The sequence below is a fragment of the Archocentrus centrarchus genome, chromosome 16 (genome assembly GCF_007364275.1).
Source record: "Archocentrus centrarchus isolate MPI-CPG fArcCen1 chromosome 16, fArcCen1, whole genome shotgun sequence".
NCBI lineage: Eukaryota > Metazoa > Chordata > Actinopteri > Cichliformes > Cichlidae > Archocentrus > Archocentrus centrarchus.
In genome coordinates this window covers 13614531-13636271 of record NC_044361.1, presented here as the reverse complement: position 1 = coordinate 13636271, position 21741 = coordinate 13614531, and the positions used below count along the sequence as shown (strand labels likewise).

Sequence of the window (21741 nt, the reverse complement as noted above, 5' to 3'; positions counted from 1 at the left end):
ACATTTGTGTCAGGGTGGCTGAGTGGTTGAATGCACTGCGGTCAGGTCGCTGTCCCCCTGGAGACCAGCAACAAAAATAAAAATCAGATTGTTATGCAATTGGTCTTCTTGTATACACAACAATGACACCATTCATTACAGAACAGGGATGACAAGTGTTCAACTAGGAGGATATTCATTGTGGTTCTTGCAGCTCAGGACAAGAAAAGACCTGATAAGAGACTGCATGGCACTAAAATAGATATTAATTGATATGTGTTGCATCTGAAACATAAACAGAAAACTAAACAGTCAGGAGATTAGTGAACTGTGAAATAATAAGGCACGTAACAGAAGTTCTAACAAAATCTACCTCAAAAACACCAGGAGAACAGCTAATAACTCATTAAAATAATGTAATAACAAGTGCTCATAAATGACATTGTATTAAAATCATAAGCAAAATATGTTCATTTTTTAATTTATTAATTAATTGTATTTATTTATTTTTTGTGAGAGTGGCCTCAGTGTCTTTGGATGTTTCTCCTTGGATAACACATCCAAGCTTGTTGATGTGCTCCTCAGGCCATTTTTGCTTTGTGGCATGTGTGCGTTATCCTGCTGAAAGAAGCCACAGCCATCAGGGAATACCGTTCCCATGAAACATGGTCTGCAACAATGCTTAGGTAGGTGGTACGTGTCAAAGTAACAGCCACATGGATGGCAGGACCCAAATATCTGCCCAAAGTATCTGCCTCCACTGGCTTGCCTTCTTCCCATGGTGCATCCTGGTGACAGGTGCTCTCCAGATGAGCAACGCATACGCACCCGGCCATCCACGTGATGTAAAAAAAAGAAAAAGTGATTCATCAGACCAGGCCTCCTTCTTCCATCGCCCTGTGGTCCAGTTCTGATGCTCATGTGCCCATTGTTAGTGCTTTTAGCAGTGGACAGGGGTCAGCATGGACTAAACAGGCTTGCCTGCAGTCAGCGCGCATATTATGAAATGCAAAATACAACAAAGGAGCCCCCATACAGTTCAGCAGCTGAAATCAAGAGCAGGCACAAAACATTTTACTTTCAAAACCACACAATATACAAAACTCAAACTGAGCATATAGTATTAAAAAAAAAAACACGAAGATGCTCAGTCTTAACATTTCATATTTTATATATCATCCATCCATCCATCCATCCATCCATCCATCTATCCATCCATCCATCCATCCATCCATCCATCCAGGGCTGGGTTGCGGGGGCAGCAGCAGAAGCAGAGAAGTCCAGACCTCATGCTCCAGGTCATCCGGGGGGACAACAAGGAGTTCCCAGGCCAGCCGTGAGACGTAATCTCTCCAGCATGTCCTGGGTCTGTCCCGGGTCCTCCTCCAGGTAGGACATGCCCAGAACACCTCACCCAAGAGGCACCCAGGAGGCATCCTAGTCAGATGTCTGAACCATTTCAACTGGCTCCTTTCAATGTGGAGGAGCAGCAGCTCTACTCTGAGCCCCTCCTGAATGACTATGCTCCTCACCCTCTCTCTAAGGGAGAGGACAACCACCAGGTATCGGGAGCTTGTATCCGCCATCTCATTCTTTTGGTCACTACCCAACTACCATCAGTGAATGGTAGACAGCTCAGCTCCCTACATTTTAGTTTAGTTTTATTTGGTTTTAACTTCCCTCTAAATCAGTTAGTTTTTTTTTTTTTTTTTTAGAGTGGTTTTGTTAATTTTTATAGTTTTTATTTATTTATTTATTTTTTGTTTAATGCTTAGTTTGAGTTTAGTTTTTATTAGTTTTAGTATTAGCTTTAGTTTTTCATACTTTATTCAGGTGCAAGATTCAAGGTGCAAGAGTGACTATTGTGTAATAAGACCTCAACAAATTGTACCATTAAGAAAAATTGTATTCAACAACCAACTGTTCACAAGACAGCAGCATTATGTGCTAAATTTGTGCAATAGGACACAGATGAACATCATGACATCAACAGGGAGCAACATAAAGAAAAATCCACTAAACTTAAACTCCCAACAAACTCTTATCATAAAAAAAAATGGTTCTCAAAAACTGAAAAATATTAATAAAAATAATTATCTCAAAAATAAATTGGGAATGAATTAGACTGTCCAGCACAAGTTGCAGGTACAGCTTCAGTGCAGTAGATTTACATTAGCTCCATGTGGTGTATAACATCAGAACACAGAGAAACATTATAAAAAACAAGAACAGACTGAACTCTGAGCATGTGAAGGAATCAAAGCTCAAATACAGCTTTTCAAGCTGGTGTCTGTCTGTGTCACACAGCGGTGTGGACAGGACATCCCAGTCTTGATAAACACATTTATAAGTGCATCCTCCCGCTTGTATCTGTGTATTAAGCAGCGTTTTAAATTGAATTCATTATTGAAGAATGCGATTAATGGTTTCTAATAACTTTGTTTAGACAGTTTTTGACATTAAATGGTCTAAAGATATAACTTGACATCTGAGTGTTTCTTAGTTTTAGACTAGTCTGTTAGTCTAATTTTTTAGGGATGTTAGTCGCCAGGAATGTCCCTATTTTGGAGAAATTCCCATAAAACGAGGAAAGACATAATATTTGACTCAGTCTGAGGTTTTGGTTCCACTGAACCTGCTCAGCTTCCTCCTGTTTATGACCCTTACGAAAATTCACTATGGTTTACTGTGGTTTTTATGCAGTAACCATGGTTTTACTTTACTATGGTTTTATCATGGTTTTACTATAGTTAAACCATGATAAAAACCATGGTTCCCATGGTGCCCAAAAAACCATGACAACTATGAAAAACCATGGTTAATTTAAGTAAGGGAGAGACTCACACCTGAAGTGTCAGTGGGAATAAAAAGAGGGCAAAGACTCATTTCTAATTAACGGATGTGTTTTTTTGTTTGTTTGTTTTTTGTTTTGTTTTGTTTTGCTTTGATTTTTATATCCAACATGAATCCCTCCTTCAGTCTGTGGCTGTGCAGTGTGACGGTAATGGGTCATAGTGAGGATGAAGTCAGCCAATAACATTTTCTACTGAAGGGAGAAAAACCTAAAGAATAAACAGGAGTCACAGCTGAAAGTTTCTGCTGCTATTGAGCTCACTGAGGCATTTACAGCTCTGTGTTCCTGTCACTGTGCAGATACTGGATCCTAATATAACTCAGACACCCCCGATCATCGGCCGGAACCTTCCTGTCCGGAAGTGAATTCGTCGAGCTGTTTAAGGAAGCACACAAGAGGAGCTGAGGCTGTGTAGTTTTCGGTGCACGCTTTATTTGTGGAATAAACTGTATTCTTTAAGCTCCGGATGGAGATATTAGGAAGCACGTTTGACGACTCGGTGTTTTCGGAGGTCAGAGACCGAGTGTGTGCGTCTCTGTCTTCTTACAGCGCCAAACTGTGTGAGCCGGAGGTGAGATGTTACCAGATGATGCATTTCGGGAGATTTTGGTCGGGAACATTAATAGAGATTTATGTGCAGAACAAACACGGAGCTAAAACACTTAAAGTGTGAATTCCCGTTGTAACGTTTCCAAACTATCGATACTTAACGTTGATATTTATGGCACTCCGTGTAAATGATGCTGCATTGTGCATCATGCATAAGTGAAGACATGTACTTCTCTGTGAGCGAGCTGGGTGAGGAGCATCCTCCAACAGCTTCATGTTGTGTATTAAACTCGGTCCCCTCTGCAGTGGTTTTGTGAGAGTGCTGCTCTGGAGACTGAAGATTCCCTGGAGAAGCAGAAAGTCTACAAGTTCAGAGGCGACCTGGCTGTGAGACAAGGGAACTATCAGGTATTTACAGTTATTCACTTTAGTCTGTGCTCGCCTGCTATTTTAGGAAGTGTTTGACACTTCCTCAAATAGTTTTCAGTGAGCCGAAGCTCACTGGGCTTGACTCCTCTTGCTGTTGTTCATGCCACTCCTACTTGTCCACCTTCAGATGTGTAATGTTAAAAAAAAAGTCATGTTTTTTTCTGTTTGGTGTGTGTGGGTCAGAAAGCCTTGGAAGCATACAGCAGCTGCCTGCAGTGGATCGCCGACAACAACCTGACCATCAGACGAGATGTAGTGGAGGGGATGGCCCGATGCTGCACCAAACTGGGACAGAGAGACAGAGCGCTGCACTTGGCCGATTTGCTGGTAATTACAGTAACATTTTATTAGCTTTTCAAAAAATGTTTCTGCATTCATTAACAATGACCAGTGGATGGAACAGGAAATCTTGGCCCAGATAATATAACACTGTGTGCATTATGAGCCTGCCTTCTGGGCAACTGGTGGTTACCACTGATAGTATATTATTTTCTTATTTGTATTTTTTCTTTTTTTAATTTACTTTTTGCCATACTTTTTGTATTTTCTTTGAAACTGAAATGACATCAGTCTATGAAAGATTCAGACCTCAGTAGTGATTTCTAAATGATCTCTCTGCAGAGCAAAGAAGCCTCCAACACCTGTCACCTAACCAGCCTCCTGCTGCTCAAGGTCAGTATCAACCTGAAACACACACACACACACACACACACACACACACACACACACACACACACACACACACACACACACACACAGAAGGAATAATGATCAATATTTTCTAAATAATGGTCATTTTGAGGAAAACATGTTTATCATGCCTAAAGCTGAAGTACATGACACAGATCAACTATTTAAAACACTTTTATTAGAAAATCAAATATGAATATATTACTTTTTTTGCTGATTTGACAGAAATATTATGATTATGTTTCTGCAATTTTTTTAAACTCTCATGTTTGATGCATGAGCGTGTGACATGGGCCAGCTGTGTCATGTGACACAAAAATGTTATTCACAAACTTTGAACAGAAGCGATGAAGATGGTTGAAAATTATTCATTTTGTTTTTCTTTCATTATATCTTTGATACTTTTAGGAAATCAATTAAAAAAAAAAAAAAAAGAGTAACTTGAATACTGAAGAATAAATTCCACTGCATTGAGCCACATATCCCTGACACAGACACAGCCCAGTACAAACACGTTTCACCCTTTTCTGCTCAAAGTCCCAGTCATTCTGTAGAAATGCTGTTTATTTTTTACTCCAAGGTCAGCATCTACGAGCAATTTGGAGCTGTGGGATCAAAGATGTCGTCTCTGCAGCAGCTGTGCAGCCTGCTGCCCTTTAACCCCTGGCACTGGTTCAGCCTGGGACAGACGTGTTTGCAGTTGCTGGACAGCAACACAACCACAGGTAGAGTTTTCTTAACTTCATGTATCAGAGTCTGGCTCAAAGCCTGCACTTGTTTCATCAGGACAAATTACAGCATGTGATTGTAACCTCTGTATTTACATACTGCATGCAAACAGTAAAGCAAAATAAGAACCAGGAGGTAAAAATGCAAAGCTTGTTTTAAAAGCAGCCACACTGCTTTTAAAGTGTTAGAAGAAAAACATCAGCCTAATGTGATTATTATAAGATGTACTTTCCTTTTCCTAAAAGTGAGGAAGTAGCTGGATAACAGCACCCACAACAATAAAGACATAGTTTCTTTAATAAAATATATACAATATGACGACACAAAATGGATAAGATTTAATTTCAAGTTCTTGTCATTACATTTGTCACACAGTACAGCACAGTGCAACAACATAGCCAGATAAGGTGCTTTTTTACGGTAATTCATCAAACATAAAACTAATTTGTCCCTGAACATGCTTTGCTGTATTTATGTTTTAAGGATTGTTTTCCTCTGAGAGCTGTGAATCAACAGACGAGCAGGAGGATCGAGAGACTGAGAGGCATCTGGAGGAGGCTGCAGAGCTCCGGGAGGACAGAGTCTGGCTCAAAGCCTGCACTTGTTTCATCAGGACAAGGTACAACATGTGATTAGAACATCTGTATTTACATACTGTATATCACATGCAAACAGTAAAGCAAAAAAGCTTAAAACTTTCTTTTGTGATAAAACTGGTGGTTAAGGCTGGATCAGGTGAACCTGAACCCTCCCTTAGTTAGGCTGCTGGGGGCTTCCTATGATGCACTTGATGTTTCTTCTTCACTCACCTCTTCTCACTCTGTTTATACACTAATGTTACACCATGAAAAAGTTAATGCTGCTTCTGATAAAAATGTGTAAGTGCATTGCATGTAAATCAGTGTCTTACTACCTCCCACAGACTGCTGTTGAGAATCCTTCGACAGCAGCAGTCCTCCTTTGTGCTGCAGCGCAGTAAGCGAGCCCTACACATGGCAGAAGAGGCGTTACAGCGGCTCAACCCCAGAGAAGCAACCCTGCAGTCTCTCACTGAGGTGAGACGCACGGTTTCTTGCATACTGTGACAAGGCTTAAATTCCAGGCAGTTTGAGGTACCAACATTATCTCTCTCTTGTTGATCTCTCAGGTGATGTCAGAGGACCTGATTCCAGAGAGGATGAGGGAGGACTACCAGGACGGGGAGAGCCTGGCCATTGTGTGTTTGGACAGCTTCAGGCAGCGCTGGTGGAACAAGATCTTGCTGACAGGGGTGTTAGAGACTGACGGACTGCAGCATGAAACACAACGTCCTCATGCTCTAGGGTTGACTGTTAACAATGGTGTGTGCAATCAAGAAGGGACTGAAGAACCGGCTGAAGATGGTTCAAACAAACAGCACAGTGAATGCGGTCATCATTAAGCCTGCAAACTAAACCATTTGTATTTCATCCACTTCTGCTAATAGCCTAAAATGGCTGCATAAAAACAGTCTAATGTTTCAGATGCTGTTCTTGTCAGACTGTTCTCAGTATTATGAAGATAATGAAAGCCCCAACACAGCCATTATACGGATGCTGTCACCAACCTGCCTGCCTCTCGGGACAGCGGAGGCTTGTTGTTTGTGACAACAGATTATCTCCTCACATCGCTCTGCTCAACATTAGCCTGAGCAGATGTTTAATATCAGAAAACACCTCTCTCTCTCTGTGTGTGTGTGTGTGTGTGTGTGTGTGTGTGTGTGTGTGTGTGTGTGTGTGTGTGTGTGTGTGTGTGGCAGCTGTAAAATTACCCCAAATGTTTAACTAAAATACACCTTTCAGGTTTAGAAACATGTAACAGACCACACGTCTTGATGAGGTTACCAAACTGAGTTAATATTTTATTTGAACAAACATGGATACATTATTTTCCCCATACAGTACACACAAAATGCACCAAGGCTGCTAAACTGAAAGTTCGGTTTTGTAGCAATAATAAGCTCTTCTCCTGGTCGAGTGTAATTTCAAAAGGTTCACAGTAAAATTACACAAACCTTTTGGAGACACTACGTTGTTCGTATAAGTGTAGCTCCTGTGTTTCTGGATGAATAAATGTGACCAACAAAGGGTTAGGTAAAGGTTCTGTTTAGATTGAATCCTGCTGTGTGTCTCTCATTCATGCTCTTGCTTCTTCTCAGCGGTTCATTCATGCTGCTCTGTAAAGGCCTCCAGCCATGCTGCCCCCCTGTCATCTGTCCCATCCCGTAGGTGGTCCTGAAGGAGCTGTGGCGCTCCACAGCTGTGGGCCTTCCTGCAGTGTGATGTTTCCAGAGGGTCCGGTTTAGTCTTGGAGGGGGATTCAGCTGCTGTGAAGAGTGGGACTGTAGATGCATCTGGGCTGCTTTACCTGGAAGAAAGAGTTTAGGGTCTTTCTGGAGCTGAGGCCTGAGATGACCTCTCATTGGACCTGGAGGCTCTGTGCTGGTTTGTGATTGGAGCGGGGGCTGGCAGTATCTCTGTGGCTGACCCTGCCTCCTGGTTTCTAGAAAGGAGAATTTGTTTTGCAGATCAGGTGTGTGTCCTCTTGGAGGGGTAAAAGGAAGCAGATGCGTGGTGTCTGCTTGTTTTTGTTGCGATGTAGGCGAGTGGGGTTTAGGATTCTCATGTGGAAGTTCCACTTTGGGTTTAAAATTGTGTGAGGAGCTCCATTGTCCTTTCTGGGCGTTTAGGTCTGCAGCAGTCCCCAGAGGGTTTGTCGGTAAGAAGCGCCCTTCAGTAGTCACGTCTGCATGACCAAGATTTGAATTCTTCAAAGCTGTTTGATAGCGTGCAGTCCTGTGCTGTCCATGTGTGAGGGAGACCATGTGCAGAGGGTTTGACTCTTGGACCTTTGCATTGTTTTCAGCTGTGGCGCTGATGTTAAACTGAGACGGAATGTGTGAGAAGTAGGTCTGATCGGGAGGATATGAGTGACTCTGGATCTGGTCTTGGCTCTTCTCTTTTTCATCAAGCTTGGTGCATCCAGCTCCCATTGTGTATTTGGGCTTTTCCACAGATGCACTCTGCACCTTATGCTCCATTCCTGGTTGAACCAAAGGCTTTGAGTACAGCTGAAGAGGTTTTCTTTGTGTTTGTGAACCACTGTCTGCTCTGTGCTGAGGTTTATCTTCTCTGATGATACCCGGTTCTGGGCTCTGGGGATTAAGTAGAACTGTCCCTGCTGCTTTTGTCTGAGTGTTTTCAGCATTTTTATTCCAAGCCCAATGGAGACCTGTCTGTTTTGATTTTTGCTTATTGATAGCAGTGCTGTTATGATGAGCTGCACATGATGTGGAGTGGCGGCAAAGAGTTTGCGGCAAAGTGATAAAGGTGACGAAGCCGGTGACCGGTTTGGAGCTGGAGTGCAGTCTGTGGAATTCCTGCAGGAAAGATGTGACCGCGCTGCCCTTTAAAAGAACAGCAAGACTCCGATGGACCTGCCAGGACAGCCAGGAGAAACTGAAGGGATCACACACACACACACACACACACACACACACACACACACACACACACACACACACACACACACACACACACACACACACACACACACACACAGAGTTATTATTGTACAACAGAAAATAAAGAGAAAAGACATCCAGGATATGTTGAGAATGCTTTGGTTACATGTGTGTTTATACCTGTATGAACCAGTCAGCACCTCAGTCCAGTCGGTGATGATAAAACTCTCTGCAATCTGACCTTTCACCTTCCTGCCCGTCTTTGCACAGTAGGTCTGCCCATAGACGCTGTGAACTGACAGTTTCTGTACACACAGACAATTATTTCTCTAATACTTGTATTATTTGTATTTTTACAGAGTGAAAATATTTCCCTTTTGCTGTAACAGTGATGTACGGAGCCCCTGCAATCGCAGAACATTTTTTGTGTACACAAGATATTTATCTTGATCATTTCATAAAATCATTGATGAGTCTAACAATTTAAGTTGAACGCTGCCACCACATAACAGAGAAAAACTAGAAGGGCACTCAGCAGAGCGCATACCTCGTCCACCCCAAATTTTCTGTGACACTGCCAAATGTTGTAATCCTCAATCATAAATTACTAGATCACAAAGACTAGAAATGTATTTTATTGGCTTTTAAAAACTTACAAATATAAAATCAGATTTTCATTTAAAAAATGAGATCCACATGAACAGATAGTGGCATATATAGTCTGCATATATTTTATTCAGTTTATGTGCTCTGGTATCATCCTATAAATGAAACAAAATGAAAAAAAAAACCAAACATCTGCTGAGATATAAATTGTATATGTGTGGGTGATTTTTGTTTGGGCTTTGTAGTTCACTTTATATTATTTTTAGTATTTAAATTTTAAATAGAAAAAGACAATGAATTGTTAACAGTCATTTTTTATACCTTAGTACCAAATTTCATTGCAATAGATCAAAAAAATTCGCTGACATGAATTTTAAAATTTCACCAGTGATAGTGACCTTTGACCTCTAACTTTGAAAATTAAATCATAAGTTTGTGAGCCCTTGAGGGATATTTCTACAAAGTTTCATCAAATTTGGTTCAAAACTTTTTGAGACTTTCTTAAAATATTTGAAAATTTTTGGTGACCTTTATCTTTGACCTTGAAATGCTCATTTAGCCTGGAAAAAGAGTTTGTTGCTCTATAAAAAAGCCCTCCGTAAAGCTAGGACATCTTACTATTCATCATTAATTGAAGAAAATAAGAACAACCCCAGGTTTCTTTTCAGCACTGTAGCCAGGCTGACAAAGAGTCAGAGCTCTGTAGAGCCGAGTATTCCTTTCACGTTAACTAGTAGTGACTTCATGGATTTCTTTACAAATAAAATTTTAGACATTCGAGAAAAAATTATTCATAACCATCTCAAAGATTATTCTTCATGTTCGGCTGCTTTCAGCACTGCTGGTATTTGTTTAGACTCTTTTGCTCCAGTTGATCTTTCAGAGTTAACTTCAATAGTTACTTCCTCCAAACCAGCAACATGTTTGTTAGATCCCATTCCTACTAGACTGTTCAAAGAAGTCTTTCCAATTATTGATGCTTCAATCTTAAAAATGATCAATCAGTCTGTATTAGTTGGCTATGTACCACAGACCTTCAAGGTGGCTGTAATTAAACCTCTGCTTAAAAAGCCATCACTTGACCCAGCTGTCTTAGCTAATTATAGGCCAATCTCCAACCTTCCTTTTCTCTCAAAGATTCTTGAAAGAGTAGTTGTAAAACAGCTAACTGATCATCTGCAGAGGAACGGTTTATTTGAAGAGTTTCAGTCAGGTTTCAGAATTCATCACAGTACAGAAACAGCATTAGTGAAGGTTACCAATGATCTTCTTAGAGCCTCTGACAGTGGACTCATCTCTGTTCTTGTCCTGTTGGACCTCAGTGCAGCTTTTGATACTGTTGACCATAACATTTTATTACAGAGATTAGAGCTTGCTATAGGTATTAAAGGTACTGCACTGCAGTGGTTTGAATCATATTTATCTCATAGACTCCAATTTGTTCATGTAAATGGGGAGTCTTCTTCACACACTAAGGTTAATTATGGAGTTCCACAGGGTTCTGTGCTAGGACCAATTTTATTTACATTATACATGCTTCCCTTAGGCAGTATTATTAGAAAGCACTGCATCAATTTTCATTGTTATGCAGATGATACTCAGCTTTACCTATCAATGAAGCCAGATGACACACATCAATTAGTTAAACTGCAGGAATGTCTTAAAAACATTAAGGCCTGGATGACCTCTAATTTCCTGCTTCTAAATTCAGATAAAACTGAAATTCTTGTTCTCGGCCCCACAAATCTTAGAAACATGGTGTCTAACCAGATACTTACTCTGGATGGCATTACTTTGGCCTCCAGTAACACTGTGAGAAATCTTGGAGTCATTTTTGACCAGGATATGTCCTTCAATGCACATATTAAACAAATATGTAGGACCGCTTTTTTGCATTTGCGCAATATTTCTAAAATTAGAAACATCCTTTCTCAGAGTGATGCTGAAAAGCTCATTCATGCATTTATTACTTCTAGGCTGGATTATTGTAATTCATTATTATCAGGCTGTCCTTAAAGCTCCCTGAAAAGCCTTCAGCTGATCCAAAATGCTGCAGCTAGAGTACTGACAGGGACTAGAAAGAGAGAGCAGATTTCTCCCATATTGGCTTCTCTTCATTGGCTCCCTGTTAAATCTAGAATAGAATTTAAAATTCTTCTCCTCACATACAAGGTCTTGAATAATCAGGCACCATCTTATCTCAAAGACCTCATAGTACCATATCACCCCAACAGAACACTTCGCTCTCAGACTGCTGGCTTACTTGTGGTTCCTAGGATACTTAAGAGTAGAATGGGAGGCAGAGCCTTCAGCTTTCAGGCCCCTCTTCTGTGGAACCAGCTTCCAGCTTGGATTCGGGAGACAGACACCCTCTCTATTTTTAAGATTAGGCTTAAAACTTTCCTTTATGATAAAGCTTATAGTTAGGGCTGGATCAGGTGACCCTGAACCATCCCTTAGTTATGCTGCTATAGGCCTAGGCTGCTGGGGGGTTCACATAATGCACTGTTTCTCATTCACCTTATTTACTTTGTTTATACTCCACTCTGCATTTAATCATTAATTGATATTAATCTCTGGCTCTCTTCCACAGCATGTCTTTCTCTCCCCTCAGCCCAACCGGTCGCGGCAGATGACTGCCCCTCCCTGAGCCTGGTTCTGCTGGAGGTTTCTTCCTGTTAAAAGGGAGTTTTTCCTTTCCACTGTCGCCAAGTGCTTGCTCATAGGGGGTCGTTTTGACTGTTGGGTTTTCTCTGTATTATTGTAGGGTCTTTACCCACAATACAAAGCGCCTTGAGGCGACAGTTTGTTGTGATTTGGCGCTATATAAATAAAATTGAATTGAATTGAATTGAATTGAAAATGAAATCATATCTTCTTGGGCCCCTACGAAACTGTTCCTTGTGCCACCTCCCCACCAACTCATCAAAAATTTTCATCAAAATCCGTTCATAATTTTCAGAGTTATCCTGCTAACAGACAGACAAATGCGACCAAAAACATAACCTCTCCACCTATCAGCGGTAACAAACTAATATTTTAACATACTGAACAACTTTATGATATTCTACCATATTTGTATGCTGATTGTCATCACCAGGAATAACAACCTGAGTCTTTCAAGCAGCAATCTCCAGGGTTGAAAAATGACCCAAGTTCTAAGAACTGCAGTACCAAGAGTGACCAGTTGGTGCAGTCTTCAAAAGAGAGTCAATCTCAGTAGATCGCTGTGTTAAAATACACAACCTCAGAGCAGAAATATTTACAGCCTGGTACAAACACTTGTTTTGGCTTCAATAGATATTTTACCCCATAGCAAATGTACAGTCAGTGATTTTATTATTATTTTTTTATAACTCTCTTGTTTTAGTTTTGTTAGGGCTTAAAGTTAGGGGCGGGACAGCTGTGATTGATATTTAGGTGTGCAACAAATGCAGCTGTCTGCTAAATGAAAACAGTGAGCACGACCTCTGCAGTGTCCAAATGGTGCTGTCTGTGCCATTTGGAGCATTTTAAATTATCTGACAAATATTATTTGCGCTCCTCCCTCTAGTCAAATATGATCACTTCTGGTTCCAAAAACCCCCAACATGCCGGTGGCTAAAATGCTAACTTGTGAAGTCTAGAAAAGAATGAAGTCACTTTGGCTAGTCCATTTTTTGTAAACAGTCTATTAAGTTTATGCTTAAAATTGAATTGTATGACATTCTGAAGGAAAAGTAGCACCCTCCTTCTAGTCCAACTTATCTGGGAGAACTTAATTAGTTGAATTCTTTCCACTATATGGTGGCTGGGTGCATGTGATTTTTTGCTCACATAAGATTAAAAAAATTCCCTCTGGGGATTTTAGGGGCTCTGCGGTGTTTTCATGCTGACAAGTTCAGATAGTTGACTAATCGCGTGGTTGTTAAATTAGTACATAGGCACAAGATGGTAACTGCAGGAGCTAATTAAAGATTAAAGTAATAATAATTTATAGTTGATGTAAAATCTGCATGTGACAATTGAAGGCTCAGTTGTTCGTATTCAGCACATATTCAAAGCCAAACTGAATTCAAATAGTTGTGTGGGTTACACGAGTCAGTGGCAGCACTGTTTCAGGAAAAGTCCACTCAAGATCACATAATGGCTTTTGAAAGATGGTGAAAAACATCTAATTAGACAAAAAAAAAGTCCCAGCATGGTCATCAAATCTAGTCTGGCAAAGGTGCTTTCCATGTACAGTGTTTGTTTGTGCTACGTTATGCTGCATCAGAGATACTGTAGTTGTCTGGGTGGCTTGGTTTACAGCTGCATGGTTATGAGACAAAGAAGAACGAGATAAGTCAAGGCATGGACATGGATACTTAAAGTGACACTCCAAAGGTAAAACATCACTGTTGCAAGCAAAAAGAAAAAAGAGCCATTAGTGCAGAGAGGTAGGCAGTGAGAAAGAAGATGATGAATTGACTCACAGGAAAGTTTTTACTGTTGAGTTTGAGGTCCTGCCACATGTTAACAAACAGGTTCAGGTTGAGACGGTCCAACAGAAGATGAACAGACACATTTCTCTTCCTGCTCGCCTCCAGAAGATCACAAAGCAGCTCCACATCAGTGAAGCTGTCCATCACTATGGCCAGGGCCTAAAAAGAGTTACTGAAGAATCACTTTACCAAAGACCTGCACTGACAGATCTCACTCACACTGCCTCAGCACACACGATCCAGGACTGACATGTTCTTTCACATGTGCAAGTATGCATGGTATACATGTGCACACATGCATAAAGACACACACAAACACCAAACACCTCCAGGCGTACCAGTTTAGCCTTTCTGATGAACTGTCTAACCAGGTCTTTCATGTTGGCTGCTCTGCAGTCGGAGGGGAAGAAAACCTCAATCCTGTGTTCACCCAACACAGGACCCCTGGATGTCACATCTAAAAAGGAGCAAAATGTAACTGTAATTGCAACAAATTAGAACAGAAAAGCTGATCTAGAAATTTCCCCAAATAAGCCTGTTTTACTCTAGCAGTACCTTTCAGGTGACACTGATCTGACTCTGCCAGAGTATCATCACTGTCTGTTGACACTTCAGAGCACCATGTGGGAGACTGGGAGGCAGCCGACAAACTCTCCAACTCTTTGTCATCATCATGTGGCTCACCAGGTGTATCTGTGTAAAGCATAAAACCATTTAAAGCAACTCAGCCAACCAGCAATCATTTTATTTTTTATCCAGTGTGTCAGTTTAATCTTGTTTTCTAGCACTGCCAGCCTTAGATCTCAGGAGATACCGGGAAAGTTAAATGTGCAGAAACATTTCCAACCTGTGTTGCTGTCCCTCCTATTTTCCAGGATGTAATTCTTCTCTGGCTCTGACAGAAAGTCCACTTCTCCTTCTGCCCTCAACACTTCACGGTATCCCTCCAAGCCCTGGCTGAGCAGAGAGTCAGCTGCAAGTCGAGCACTCTCGTTGTGGCTCAGGTCCAGTGTGGGTCTGCTGGCTATAAACTCATAGGAGGAGGAAGGGATGCGGAGGTCTTGGAGCCGTCGTCTCACCTTCCCCAGAGGTTTGGATTTCCTGTACCACAGCACAGACACACTGTTCAATGCATCCATGGATTAAAAAGCTTTATTCTCTGGTTAGGGAAAAGTTAACAGCTCTGCAGATCAGTTTCTCTAAGACAGATCCACTGAGTCAGACAGAAAGGTAAAGAAAGAAAGGTAGCTCCGCCCCTGCTAAGGGCAAATGGTTTCCTAACACATGATGAGAAGTGACAGGTGAAAAGGGAGGGTCTGTCGGGCTGTTGAAGTAAGTCACCTTCCAGGGTGTAATTGTGGCTGTAAAGATGAAGAAATCGACAGGAACTGATGTCTACAAATAATTAAATTAGAAGCATGTAAAATATGAGACATTAAAGGGAATTCTGCTTTAAGACATGATTCTGTGGCTCTAATATCACCCTGTTTGTGCTTTTGCTTGTTAATTAACTCTGTCAGTGATAACAAAGCAGAGCGTGCTTTAGTTTCCTTCCCAGGGCCTGTGACAGTGATGCAGAGCAGGTGAGCACAGATAAAGCATGGGTGGAGGGATAGAAAGCAGTGAGTGACAGGAATGAAGATGGCTGTCAGTTCAGCTCATGTCAAGGAACACTTGGATGCTTACAGGACCAAAAGTGATGACAGTTAACGGCACACCCAGACAGTGAGAAGAGGCCCACACGTCAGTGTTTTTGCATGGCACTTCTGCTTATAGTAGACTCCACCATGTTTTTCATTGGCTTTGCCTCCATTATTTTACATACCAAACTGTCTAACAGTGTAACCCACAAGTCTCCAGTCAAAACATGACTCCTCCGGCATGCCGGTTTAGCTCACCTGGTTGAGCAGGCAACCACATGCTGCACGGCTCAGTGCAGCTTGCAGCATATGCTGCGTGTCTTCACCCACTGTCTAATCTTCGCTGTCCTATCAAATAAATACAAAGTGGAAAAAAAACTGATCTAAATGCATTCTGAATATGTAAAAGTGTGACTGCAGGTAGACGTTTAAATGATGACATTTCAATGTTTTCCTTCATTTTCTAAAATATATCACTGTGATAAATGGACACCAAAATCACGACAAAGATCAATCAGGAGTATTGAAGGTTTTTATCCAAACAGATTTTAAATAAAACAAATATAAAATTCTTAAAAGTAAGAAAAAATAAAAATGGATCACATAGCAACAATACATCTATTAAAAAAATGACAAATGTGAATGACAGCAGTATGACAACAGATTTAAAGAGTAACAATTTATACTGCACTATGGACACTACAGATCGATCATAGCTGAGTGAATTGATTACACAGAGTACCTACAGTTTGCATCTGCATGTCAGTTGGTCACACACAGTCTCGGGTGCAGACACACTCCTTAAAGAATGAGATGAAATAATCAAAGCTGGTTTTTGCTTCCAGTAACTTTACTTGCATTTGTATTTTAAGAGAAGGAATGGATGACATGAAAACTCTTGGAAAGCAGTTGTCAGTCTGACTCATTGTCCGTCTGTTCCAGTGAGCTTGAGATAAGAATATGTTTTTGTGACACTGAAGCCAGAGTTTGAGGGAGTTTGGTCACTGGGAGATAGAGGACAGTGTGTGGACAGACTGTGAGGAGGCAGAGCTGCCCTCTTTGGCTCTTGCTGCCAGCTTCTGTCTCAACTCTCTGATTTCTTTTAGCAGTTCTCTCTCACTGCTGTCCAGCTGGGCCCGGCCTCGGTCCAGGGAGACTGACAGGAAACAAAGAAAGGAAGGAAGACAGGATTAATGATAGAAAAACACTTTTCACCAAAAAGGGGTAGAAGGAAGTTAGTTGCACAAAACTTGTAGTTCTGCTACAACACTTGACCAGGATTAGTAACAGATTATTAACATGTGGTCTTTGTAACAGATCCTTATATCTTGATATACTACCCAGCTGCAGTGAACTAATGAGAAAATACGTTTAACCACTTCATTGGATTTTTCAAAAATGAAACATGGTGATAACAATGACTTACAGTTGGTGGAGGTGCTCTCTGAAGGTGAGCTGCTGTTCAGACAAACCACCTTGCTTCCTGCCGGCCTCGGAGTGGTCAAAGAGTTGGCCCCGACTGCTGGACCAGCAGCTTTGGGTGCAACTGAAACAGCAGCCGGGACACTGTGTCTGTGAAGAGGATCTCCAGTCAAACACAGTGACCTTATCCTCGTCTGCCTCTGCCCATCTGACACACAGCAAACACACTAAGATGAGACTCATGACTGAATAACAGACTGTGTGTGTGTGTGTGTAAAAATACCTGTGCATGCTGAAGAGTGGGGCTGAAAATGATCCTGTAACAGAGCTCTGGTAGTCATCACTTCATCCCACTGCAAAGTAACAAGCAGTCATTGTCTAAATCAATAATACTCACATTACATTACAAATAATTTGTCTTAAGGTCTCACACAAAAGCCCAGGAAAAGCCCATATATTATGTCAATGTAACCATTCATGTAACACACAAGCTGAGACATAACGCAAATTGATATGTTAACAAAAACATTGATGTTTGTCTCACCTTCCTTCCTGCCACATCTCTGATGGTGTTTGTCAGTCCCTCTCTCTTCCTGTCCTGTTCAGAGTCAACCTGCTGCAGGCGTCCTCCCACCTCTCTCTGCCAGTCTGACTCCAGGCCCACATGGCATGCCCCTGCCAAGGACTTCTCCAGATTCTGTGTGTATTTGTGGAGAGATCTGATTTAGGTGATGTGCCGCTCCACTTGAAGAGCCAGATGGACACACAAATTCATATGTTTGACAATTGTACAGACAATTTATACTGGAATGTGTAACTAACCTGCATGCGTTTGTCAGTGTTGTGCAGCAGCTCTGTGTAGCTCTCTTCCTCCCGTTCTGCCTGCCTCGTTCTCATCTCCACTTGTTCCTCGTCCCTTCGTCCTACACGCTCCTGCTCTTTCAGCAAGTGCTGAGACAGTGGTCACAAAAAGAAGAAAGAAAAACAGCAACACTGATTACACGGTGGCACTTTAGTAGCAGTCACAGTGCTGAAAATTATGTAAACATCTGTGAAATTACATGCCATATGTTAAAAGAAAAAAAAATGATCAGCACAAAGACTATTTTCAAAGCATACCAGGTCTTATGCTTGATTGAAGTCAGTGTTTAACTGGAAGTGTATTTTGGCTATAACTAAAACTTGGGTTGCAACACATATTTTACTTGGAAATTATTTTCAAGGTTAATGAAAGTTATCCTTGGAAATAAATTCCAACGGAGACAGTGAGGAGTAGGGGGTAAGGAGGGTGACTGTCACCTGTTCAAATTGTTTCCTCTGAACCTCCAGCTCCATCTGTCTGACCTCTAGATCCTGGGCTGCTGCAGCTGTCTCCTGTTCACAAAGATCCATCTGTAGCACAACACAAAGGTTATAAAAACTGATAGTTTTCACAACTACGAACAAGCACATAAATCTTGACTCATTTTGTGGTTACAGCCCATTACAGGATTTCCGATGTGATCAAATTCCACTATATAAGCAGATTACAATGTGGTGAAGCCAGCATCTAAACTTTACCTACCCTTAAATACGTGGTCCAGCCAAGTGAACAGCTTTTCTCTGTAACTATTTTACACTCCTTAGCATATAAATACTTGCAACTGTCTTTTATAAATCTATAAATGTTAAATAGCAAGTTCACTGGAACTAAGGGGCTGAGCCCAACTCCTGAAAAACAACCACACACCATAATCCCCCCTCCACCAAACCTTACACTTGGCACAATGCAGTCAGACAAGTACCGTTCTCCTGGCAGCCGCCAACCCCTGACTCGCCAATCGGATTGCCAGACGGAGAAGTGTGATTCATCACTCCAGAGAATACGTCTCCACTGCTCTAGAGTCCAGTGGACTTTATACCACTGCAACACTTTGCATTGTGCTTGGTGATGTAAGGCTTGGATGCAGCTGCTCGGCCATGGAAACCCATTCCCCCATTCCATGAAGCTCTCTACACACTGTTCTTGAGCTAATCTGAAGGCCACATGAAGTTTGGAGGTCTGTAGTGACTGACTCTGCAGAAAGTTGGTGACCTCTGTGCAATATGACCCTCAGCATCCACTGAACCCACTCTATGATTTTACGTGGCCTACCACTTCATGGCTGAGTTCCCAATTGCTTCCACTTTGTTATAATATCACTAACAGTTGACTGTGAAATGTTTTCATGACTGGACTTGTTGCACAGGTGGCATCCTATCACGGTACCACGCTGGAATTCACTGAGCTCTTGAGAGCGACCCATTCTTTCACAAATGTTTGTAGAAGCAGTCTGCATGCCTAGGTGCTTGGTTTTGTGTCCATGGAAGGGACTAGAACACCTGATTTCAATGATGTGAATGGCTGAGTGAATACTTATGGCAATATAATGGATCTTGCATGTAACCCGCTGCATTTACCTTCCTGCTGATCTCCTGGTCTAATCTTTGTATCCGTGACGCTCTAATGTCCTGCTGCTGTTTGAGAAAGCGTCTTCTATTTGTGTCCAGCAGCTGTAACTCCTTCGCCTTCAGCTCTCTCTTCATAGCGGCCAACCTGAACAGAGCAGTGTCAACAACCAATTCTCTTAAGTCACAGCGTTCATTTAAGTCATAATTCAATTTTAAAGGTGCAAGGTTCTTGCAGTTTACTTTGCCCTCTGCTGTGTCAGCTTCTCCTCTTCTTGTGCCAGGATATTTCTGCGCTGCTCTTCAGCTATCTGCAGGACTTCCTGAAAGTGATTCAATTAAAACAGGATAAAATGGCTCCCTTTATTTTCACTCCAGGAATTTTAAGTGTTTGTTTTGAACAAAATGAACTCTGCACAGTCTGAGCATTACAGTATAGCCATTCTTTAAAGCACAATCCTCTAAAAATGAATCTACCTGTTGTGCATAAAATGCCTCCTCTTCAGCTTGTCGACGTAAAAAATCTGCATGCTGTGCTGACACTTCCTGCCTGAACGTGCACACACACACACACGTGCACACACACACGCACCCACATATGTTATGTCTTTTTCCCCTCGTGCCTCATTAAGTTTTTGATTTACTATTATCAAAATTAACATGATTTTGTTTTTTTCCTCTTATTATGATTTTGTTATAGTCTCACCTCTCACGGAGATGCTCCATCTCCTGCAATCGTATCTTCTCCCTTTCCTGGCTTTGGTATTCCACTATGAATTCTGGGTAATGGTTGAAAATGGGGTACTGGCCTTTGGTCAGTGGTGTAAAGTCAGCGAGCATAGTCCTGGGATGGATGTCAGCTGGTGTGCTGCCCATGAGTCGGTAGGTCTCCTTTATCATGGCTCCAACATCCAGATTGTTACGATGGTGGAAAAAATACTAAAGAGGAGGAGAGACAGAAAAGTTGATTATGTGTCATAATGTGTGTGTTTTTAAAAAAAAATTAGATTAGATGAGAAAAAAAAAAAAAATGCTTGCGTAGGTACCTCAAAATCCTGCTTCTGTGAGCAGAGCAGGAGGGGGTCACGGCAGCAGGTGATGTAAGCCACACAGGCCATGAGCAGAAAGGATGGATGATTGGAGAAAATGTTGTCAAACAGCTTCAGCCACTCATCCCGAGTCAGAACCTCTGAGAACAAGGTCTCCAGCAGAGGCCATACATAGAGCTGGGACAGACACATAAGCGTAATAAAATGTGGATACTTAAAAAGCACAGAGAACATGTGATCCCAGTAACAGCATGGAGTTGTATGTCTGACAGCTTCTCCGAGGTTTTGCAGCTACTATTACCTGTGAAGTGATGCCACAGTCCACCAGGTGCTGCAGCAGCTCCTTGTCATGATGAGCCAGAACGTTCTCTGCCATGTTCAGGATGTTCAGAGGTGGGTTGGGGAAATACTCAAACCAGTGCTGGCACCAGTTCACTGTACAACCAAACATCTGAGTCAGTAGAGATTCCTGATAAGGACTCAGCTAGTTAACAATACCATATCTTTGCATTCAGTAACCATTTAAATACCTAACAGAAATGTCCGTGCACACTGAGAAGCAGTGCCGTTTGGTTTTATGCTTATGACTGTAGCAGTACCATTCTGCACAAAACCTTTAGTAAGTCAAATGAGCTGGACTAAGTGCAGAAGCTTAAGATATCATGCTATCAAGCTTTCAAATGTGTGCAGTCGCAATATCGCAAAAACTGTGATGATGAAACAGTGCAGGAAAGTACCTATGACATTGGCCACCACTTCAAAGCAGAGCATCGGATTGTTCTGGAAGAGCTTGACAAAAGGAAAAGCTATCAGAGGAAGATACTCCACCTCTCCAAAGATGGCTGCCCAGTGAGCTAAAGCTGACAACACCCTGTGAAGAAGACAAAACAAGCCATTCCGATGTGATTGTTGGAGGTTTTTTTTATCATTGTGGGGTCCTTACCTTATAATGTAAAGCACCTTGAAGTGACTGTTGTAGTGAATTGGCGCTATATAAATAAAAAATGAATTGTTCCTGAATTGTACCTCTGCAGTCCTCTCTGCAGTTTGTGACTTTTGATGGGATATTTAACGTGTAGAGTGAGGAAGGCTGAATGCAGGCCTTTGTCTGTCAGACTGCTGTACGCTGCATGATTCTCTGGAAGGCACAGCAAAGACCGCCACACAAACATCCTGCAATGCAAATGTAGAAATGTACTTATTTTCATACAAACATGCATAAATCTTCCTTGTGAAAGCAGTTTTTACCTGTATTTAGCAGGGTATTCTCCAAATGCCTTCAGCAGAGCCATCAATCTCTTCTTACTCAGACCAGCTGGCAGTTCATTCTGTTCACAGAAAGGCAAAAAATTCAAAACAACCCCCCCTTTTAGCTTACACAGTCACTACAGCCACAAATTTATGTATGTGTGTGTTCTTGCCT

The 21741-nt window shown here is 41.6% G+C and overlaps 3 protein-coding genes across 5 annotated transcripts in view; 1 reads left to right on the top strand and 2 right to left on the bottom strand.

Moving 5' to 3' along the window:
* Positions 1–2818: 2818 nt before the first annotated feature.
* c16h8orf76 (chromosome 16 C8orf76 homolog) lies at positions 2819–8186 on the top strand. Of its 2 annotated transcripts, XM_030750648.1 has the most exons (9): positions 2820–2980; positions 3133–3404; positions 3689–3790; positions 3995–4138; positions 4433–4483; positions 5082–5226; positions 5714–5849; positions 6153–6285; positions 6378–8186. In XM_030750648.1, the coding sequence occupies exons 2-9, from the start codon at positions 3300–3302 to the stop codon at positions 6648–6650; spliced, it is 1089 nt and encodes a 362-aa protein (XP_030606508.1). In that variant the 5' UTR covers positions 2820–2980; positions 3133–3299; the 3' UTR covers positions 6651–8186. The 2 variants fall into 2 exon arrangements, with proteins under 2 accessions (XP_030606507.1, XP_030606508.1); XM_030750647.1 differs by having other exon boundaries at positions 2819–3404.
* On the bottom strand, positions 7288–14919 carry LOC115793993 (protein FAM83H). Its single transcript, XM_030749214.1, has 6 exons — positions 14628–14919; positions 14336–14473; positions 14119–14237; positions 13772–13939; positions 8892–9016; positions 7288–8706 (listed from the first exon to the last, which is right to left on the bottom strand). Exons 1-6 carry the CDS (start codon positions 14917–14919, stop codon positions 7338–7340), a joined length of 2211 nt encoding a protein of 736 aa, XP_030605074.1. The 3' UTR covers positions 7288–7337.
* A 759-nt stretch (positions 14920–15678) lies between these two features.
* The window catches only part of tbc1d31 (TBC1 domain family, member 31), an 11082-nt gene continuing 5019 nt past the window's right edge, over positions 15679–21741 (bottom strand). The window contains exons 9-24 of one of the 2 annotated variants that reach the window (XR_004021214.1): positions 21567–21646; positions 21345–21491; positions 21056–21189; positions 20620–20753; positions 20316–20495; positions 19976–20208; positions 19747–19819; positions 19513–19592; positions 19282–19417; positions 18142–18234; positions 17665–17793; positions 17387–17539; positions 17126–17195; positions 16847–17050; positions 16167–16576; positions 15679–15768 (exon numbers count right to left, since the gene is read on the bottom strand). Coding sequence is in view for 1 of the 2 variants with exons in the window: in XM_030750646.1 (XP_030606506.1) it covers positions 16422–16576; positions 16847–17050; positions 17126–17195; positions 17387–17539; positions 17665–17793; positions 18142–18234; positions 19282–19417; positions 19513–19592; positions 19747–19819; positions 19976–20208; positions 20316–20495; positions 20620–20753; positions 21056–21189; positions 21345–21491; positions 21567–21646 (2001 nt within the window). In the remaining variant the exon portion in view is untranslated. Of the gene's footprint in view, positions 15769–15934; positions 16577–16846; positions 17051–17125; positions 17196–17386; positions 17540–17664; positions 17794–18141; positions 18235–19281; positions 19418–19512; positions 19593–19746; positions 19820–19975; positions 20209–20315; positions 20496–20619; positions 20754–21055; positions 21190–21344; positions 21492–21566; positions 21647–21741 lie in introns of those variants that run through there. The other variant, XM_030750646.1, reaches the window with a different exon arrangement.